At 49.5% G+C, this 7,500-nt stretch overlaps 1 protein-coding gene across 13 annotated transcripts in view; it reads left to right on the top strand.

The window, feature by feature from the left end:
- Nucleotides 1–7,500, top strand: part of patj (PATJ crumbs cell polarity complex component) — a 58,080-nt gene that overhangs the window by 5,712 nt on the left and 44,868 nt on the right. For all 13 annotated transcript variants that reach the window (XM_030372027.1, XM_030372024.1, XM_030372022.1 and 10 more), the window contains 6 exons: nucleotides 960–1,096; nucleotides 2,238–2,412; nucleotides 3,038–3,157; nucleotides 3,610–3,855; nucleotides 5,684–5,786; nucleotides 6,007–6,095. In XM_030372027.1, coding sequence (XP_030227887.1) covers nucleotides 960–1,096; nucleotides 2,238–2,412; nucleotides 3,038–3,157; nucleotides 3,610–3,855; nucleotides 5,684–5,786; nucleotides 6,007–6,095 — 870 coding nt within the window. The remainder of the gene's footprint in view (nucleotides 1–959; nucleotides 1,097–2,237; nucleotides 2,413–3,037; nucleotides 3,158–3,609; nucleotides 3,856–5,683; nucleotides 5,787–6,006; nucleotides 6,096–7,500) is intronic.

Genomic DNA, 7,500 nt, shown 5'->3' with positions numbered 1-7,500 from the left:
GAGGTGGTGGTCTGTGTTACTGGTCCAGGAGGTGTTGGTCTGACTGTGTTACTGGTCCAGGCGGTGGTGGTCTGACTGTGTTACTGGTCCAGGAGGTGGTGGTCTGTGTTACTGGTCCAGGAGGTGGTGGTCTGTGTTACTGGTCCAAGAGGTGGTGGTCTGTGTTACTGATCCAGGAGGTGGTGGTCTGACTGTGTTACTGGTCCAGGAGGTGGTGGTCTGACTGTGTTACTGGTCCAGGAGGTGGTGGTCTGTGTTACTGGTCCAGGAGGTGGTGGTCTGTGTTACTGATCCAGGAGGTGGTGGTCTGACTGTGTTACTGGTCCAGGAGGTGGTGGTCTGACTGTGTTACTGGTCCAGGAGGTGGTGGTCTGTGTTACTGGTCCAGGAGGTGTTGGTCTGACTGTGTTACTGGTCCAGGAGGTGGTGGTCTGTGTTACTGGTCCAGGAGGTGGTGGTCTGTGTTACTGGTCCAGGAGGTGGTGGTCTGTGTTACTGGTCCAGGAGGTGGTGGTCTGACTGTGTTACTGGTCCAGGAGGTGGTGGTCTGACTGTGTTACTGGTCCAGGAGGTGGTGGTCTGTGTTACTGGTCCAGGAGGTGGTGGTCTGTGTTACTGATCCAGGAGGTGGTGGTCTGACTGTGTTACTGGTCCAGGAGGTGGTGGTCTGACTGTGTTACTGGTCCAGGAGGTGGTGGTCTGTGTTACTGGTCCAGGAGGTGTTGGTCTGACTGTGTTACTGGTCCAGGAGGTGGTGGTCTGTGTTACTGGTCCAGGAGGTGGTGGTCTGTGTTACTGGTCCAGGAGGTGGTGGTCTGACTGTGTTACTGGTCCAGGAGGTGGTGGTCTGACTGTGTTACTGCTCCAGGAGGTGGTGGTCTGACTGTGTTACTGGTCCAGGAGGTGGTGGTCTGTGTTACTGGTCCAGGAGGTGTGGTCTGACTGTGTTACTGGTCCAGGACCAGGAGCTGGAGGCGGTGGTCCTCTCCAGGCCGGCGGCGGGGGGGCTGGGCTTCAGCGTGGCGGCGCTGCGGTCCGACGGCGCCCCCAGAGGCCTGTTCATCAAACACATCCAGCCCGGAGGCCACGCCCACAGGTACTGGGACTACTGGGACTACTGTAACTGGGAGTACTGGAACTGGGACTAGTAACCCCATGTGTAATTAACATCATGTGTCTGTAAGACGTGGACCGGACCCTGAGGTTAGAACCATGTGTCTGTAAGACGTGGACCGGACCCTGAAGTTAGAACCATGTGTCTGTAAGACGTGGACCGGACCCTGAGGTTAGAACCATGTGTCTGTAAGACGTGGACCGGACCCTGAGGTTAGAACCATGTGTCTGTAAGACGTGGACCGGACCCTGAAGTTAGAACCATGTGTCTGTAAGACGTGGACCGGACCCTGAGGTTAGAACTATGTGTCTGTAAGACGTGGACCGGACCCTGAGGTTAGAACCATGTGTCTGCAAGACGTGGACCGGACCCTGAGGTTAGAACCATGTGTCTGCAAGACGTGGACCGGACCCTGAGGTTAGAACCATGTGTCTGTAAGACGTGGACCGGACCCTGTAGTTAGAACCATGTTTCTGTAAGACGTGGACTGGACCCTGAGGTTAGAACCATGTGTCTGTAAGACGTGGACCGGACCCTGAGGTTAGAACCATGTGTCTGTAAGACGTGGACCGGACCCTGAGGTTAGAACTATGTGTCTGTAAGACGTGGACTGGATCCTGTGTCACCATGTGTCTGTAAGACGTGGACTGGATCCTGTGTCACCATGTGTCTGTAAGACGTGGACTGGATCCTGTATATCCACTATATAGGGCACTATATAGTGGACTTAGTCTCCGGCTTTCGTATAGAAATGTTAACAATTTATTTGGGATTTAACATAGAAAATTTAGCATTCAAAATTAGTTTAAAAAAACTTGAACAAGGAAATGTAACATTCAACATCATTACAACCCCCAGCTTTCCTCGTGAGTGCCCGGTTTGTTTACATGATGTGGGCGCATCTGTCTGCGTCACACAAATACCCGGCGCATTTACTGACGCAAATGACGTTTAGAAATTTTCAGCGTAGTGTCCGAATTCTCGTTCCCTATTCCCTATATAGTGCACTATATCATGTACACTATATAGGGAATAGGGAACGAGTGTATAGGGAACGATTTCGAACACAGCTCATGTGTCTGTAAGACGTGGACTGGATCCTGTGTCACCATGTGTCCTGTAGGGACGGGCGACTGAGGGAGATGGACCGGATCCTGGTGATCAACGGGAGCCCCCTGGACCCGGCCCTGGACCAGGGGCGGGCCCTCGCCCTTCTCCAGCAGGCCACGCCCACTGTGGAGCTGCTGGTGGCCAGGCCCCGCCCACTTCACGCATCACCGCCTCAGGCCACGCCCACGGTGAGACCACCATCTCCTCGACCACCTCGTGTCCACCTAGAACCCACTTGAAGCCAGTAGAACCCAGTAGAACAGGTACAGCAGAACCCACTAGAACCCAGTAGAACCAGTACAGCAGAACCCAGTAGAACCAGTACAGCAGAACCCGCTAGAACCCAGTAGAACCAGTAGTACAGCAGAACCCAGTAGAACCCAGTAGAACAGGTACAGCAGAACCCAGTAGAACCACTGCAGCAGAACCCGCTAGAACCCAGTAGAGCCAGTACAGCAGAACCCAGTAGACCAGTACAGCAGAACCCACTAGAACCCAGTAGAACCAGTACAGCGGAACCCAGTAGAACCCAGTAGAACCAGTACAGCAGAACCCACTAGGACCACTACAGCAGAACCCAGTAGAACCAGTACAGCCAAACCCACTAGAACCAGTAGAACCAGTACAGCGGAACCCAGTAGAACCCAGTAGAACCAGTACAGCAGAACCCACTAGAACCACTACAGCAGAACCCAGTAGAACCCAGTAGAACCAGTACAGCAGAACCCAGTAGAACCACACAGGGCTCCGCGCACACCCTTGACCCCTGTTCTTGTGTCTGTGTGTTTGTGTGTGTGTGTGTGTGTGGACCAGTGGGGCCATGAGGAGGAGGTGCAACTGGTCAACGATGGTTCTGGTCTGGGCTTCGGGATCGTGGGCGGGAGCGGCGGCGTGGTGGTGAGGACGCTGGTCCCCAACAGCGCCGCCCACAAGGTAGGACACGCCTCCACCGCAGAGTACAAGGTAGGACACGCCCCCTCCTCTAGAGCACTAGGGAGGACACGCCCCCTCCTCTAGAGCACTAGGGAGGACACGCCCCCTCCTCTATAACACTAGGGAGGACACGCCCCCTCCTCTAGAGCACTAGGGAGGACACGCCCCCACCGCAGAGTGCAAGGTAGGACACGCCCCCTCCTCTAGAGCACAAGGTAGGATACGCCCCCACCGCAGAGTACAAGGTAGGACACGCCCCCTCCTCTAGAGCACAAGATAGGACACGCCCCCTCCATAGAGTACAATATAGGACACGCCCTCTATGCAGAGTACAAGATAGGACACGCCCCCTCTGCAAGATAGGACTGGCCGTGAGTGACAGGCTGTGAGTGACAGGCTATGAGTGACAGGCCTTGAGTGACAGGCCGTGAGTGACGGCCCCTCCCCCTCAGGACGGGCGGCTGCGGACCGGTGACCACATCCTGCGCATCGGGGCCACGCCCACCGCCGGGCTGAGCAGCGACCAGGTGGTGCGCGTGCTGCAGGGGTGCGGCAGCACCGTCACCATGGTGATCGCCCGGGACCCCCGCTCCCCGGGCCACGCCCCCACACCGGCCCCTCTACCGCCTAGCTCCGCCCCCGTCTCCACCCCTCCAGCCGACCCCCCCGCCCTCCCCAGGCGCAGAGTCAGCAAAACGGTGATACACGATCACATGTTACTACACAATCACATGTTACTACACAATCACATGTTACTACACGATCGCATGTTACTACACGATCACATGTTACTACACGATCGCATATTACTACACAATCGCATGTTACTACACGATCGCATGTTACTACACGATCGCATGTTACTACACGATCGCATGTTACTACACGATCGCATGTTACTACACGATCGCATGTTACTACACGATCGCATGTTACTACACGATCGCATGTTACTACACGATCGCATGTTACTACACGATCACATGTTACTACACGATCGCATGTTACTACACGATCGCATGTTATTACACGATCACATGTTACTACACAATCACTACACGATCGCATATTACTACACAATCGCATGTTACTACACGATCGCATGTTACTACACGATCGCATGTTACTACACGATCGCATGTTACTACACGATCGCATGTTACTACACGATCGCATGTTACTACACGATCGCATGTTACTACACGATCGCATGTTACTACACGATCGCATGTTACTACACGATCACATGTTACTACACGATCGCATGTTACTACACGATCGCATGTTATTACACGATCACATGTTACTACACAATCACTACACGATCGCATGTTACTACACGATCGCATGTTACTACACGATCGCATGTTACTACACGATCACATGTTACTACACAATCACTACACAATCGCATGTTACTACACGATCGCATGTTACTACACGATCACATGTTACTACACGATCGCATGTTACTACACGATCACATGTTACTACACGATCACATGTTACTACTAGAGCTGTCAAGCGATTAAAATATTTAATCGTGATTAATCAAAACAGGACGATACAAAAAAAAAAGCCTATAGTGCAATTAAACGACTGCTTTGAACAAATGTCATTTGAACATAGCAGTCAGGCTACTGCTTCTTTGTTTTGAGCCAAAAAAAAAAAATTTTTTTTTTTTTTTTTATGTAAAATAATTGCGTTAATCGCGCGATAAAATTTTTAACGCCGTCAAATTTGGTTTGCGTTAACGCCGTTAATAACGCGTTTAACTGACAGCTCTAGTTACTACCCTATGACATGTTACTACACGATCACATGTTACTACACAATGACATGTTACTACACAATGACATGTTACTACACAATCACATGGGACTACACAATCACACGTTGCTACACAATCACACGTTACTACACAATGACATGTTACTACACAATCACATGGGACTACACAATGACATGTTACTACACAATGACATGTTACTACACAATGACATGTTACTACACAATGACATGTAACTAGACAATCACATGTTACTACACAATCAAATGTTACTACACAACCACATGTTACTACACAATCACAGGTTACTACACAATCACATGTTGCTACACAATCACATATTACTACACAATCACATGTTACTACACATTCACATGTTACTACACAATCGAATGTTACTACATATTCACATGTTACTACACAATCACATGTTACTACACAATCACATGTTACTACACAATCACATGTTACTACACAATCACATGTTACTACAGAATCACATGTTACTACACAATCACATGTTACTACACAATCACATGTTACTAAACATTCACATGGGACTACACAATCACATGTTGCTACACAATTACATGTTGATACATAGAGTCATCCTAATGACGTGTGTGTGTGTGTGTGTGTGTGTGTGTGTGTGTGTGTGTGTGTGTGTGTGTGTGTGTGTGTGTGTGTGTGTGTGTGTGTGTGTGTGTGTGTGTGTGTGTGTGTGTGTGTGTGTGCAGCCTAACCTGGAGGGCTACGAGGTTCACAACGTGTGCCTGAGCCGTCAGGAGGGCCAGAGTCTGGGGATCAGCATCATCGGGTACAACTCCCTCAGCAGCCAGGGTAAACACACGCACGCACGCACACAGGGAGACACACACAGACACGCACACACAGAGGGACAGAAACTTCGTATAGACAGTATATATATAATTATACACATGCTGCATTAGTCTGAGCAAAGTAGAGGTTTATTTATTCCTGTGTGTCGAACAACTTGGAGTTCAAATGTGTATAATGTGTGGGTCTGTCTGTCTCTCTGAGTGTGTCTGTCTGTCCTCAGACGCGGTGGGGGTGTTTGTGAAGCATGTGGTCCCTGGCAGCGCGGCAGACCAGAACGGGAACATCAGAGTCCACGACCGACTCATCGCGGTACGCTCACCTCCCCTTTACATCAGCTTTACCTACTGATGATATGACTGCTAGGGTAACATACCCTCTACATCAGCTCTACCTAATGATAACAGACTGTTAGGGTAACATACCCTCTACATCAGCTCTACCTACTGGTAACAGACTGCTAGGGTAATATACCCTCTACATCAGCTCTACCTACTGATGATATGACTGCTAGGGTAACTTACCCTCTACATCAGCTCTACCTACTGATAACAGACTGTTAGGGTAGCATACCCTCTACATCAGCTCTACCTACTGGTAACAGACTGCTAGGGTAATATACCCTCTACATCAGCTCTACCTACTGATGATATGACTGCTAGGGTAACATACCCTCTACATCAGCTCTACCTACTGATAACAGACTGCTAGGGTAACATACCCTCTACATCAGCTCTACCTACTGATAACAGACTGCTAGGGTAATATACCCTCTACATCAGCTTTACCTACTGATAACAGACTGTTAGGGTAATATACCCTCTACATCAGCTCTACCTACTGATAACAGACTGCTAGGGTGACATACCCTCTACATCAGCTCTACCTACTGGTAACAGACTGCTAGGGTAACATACCCCCTACATCAGCTCTACCTACTGATAACAGACTGTTAGGGTAATATACCCTCTACATCAGCTCTACCTACTGATATCAGACTGCTAGGGTGACATACCCTATACATCAGCTCTACCTACTGATGACAGACTGCTAGGGTAATATACCCTCTACATCAGCTCTACCTACTGATAACAGACTGTTAGGGTAATATACCCTCTACATCAGCTCTACCAACTGATAACAGACTGTTAGGGTAATATACCCTCTACATCAGCTCTACCTACTGATAACAGACTGTTAGGGTAATATACCCTCTACATCAGCTCTACCTACTGATGATAAAATGCTGCTAAGGTCATGTAATTCAAAATATCTATATATCTATAGGTATATATATCTTTCTTTACATACTATATATACACGTGTATATACGTACTGTGTGTGGTCCACTATATAGTTCTATAGAAGTGCTGTGTGTGTGCGTGTGTGCGCGTGTGTGTGTGTCAGGGATGGAAATTAACACCCGCCACACGCCATTTGCGGGTGGATTTGTATGGTGGCGGGTGAATTGTGTCACTTCACCCGCCACTGTGTCGGGTATTACTTTCCAGTCAGGTCCGATCAAATGTGCATATTTAATACATTCGTTATACGGCGCTGCACAGTTCCACAACCATTACTGTCAACATCCGGGCCCCTTCTTCTTCTACGCCTCTTTTGCTGAACTGCGACTGTCAATATCCGGGATAATATCGGTAACAGGGCTCTCATGTCTCACGCATTCGGCGTGAGACACACGCAATTCAACCCATGCACA

Source organism: Gadus morhua, chromosome 12 (assembly GCF_902167405.1).
Source record: "Gadus morhua chromosome 12, gadMor3.0, whole genome shotgun sequence".
In the NCBI taxonomy this organism is placed as follows: domain Eukaryota; kingdom Metazoa; phylum Chordata; class Actinopteri; order Gadiformes; family Gadidae; genus Gadus; species Gadus morhua.
Note: the sequence above shows the minus strand (reverse complement) of the source record. Positions and strands in the feature narration are given on the sequence as shown.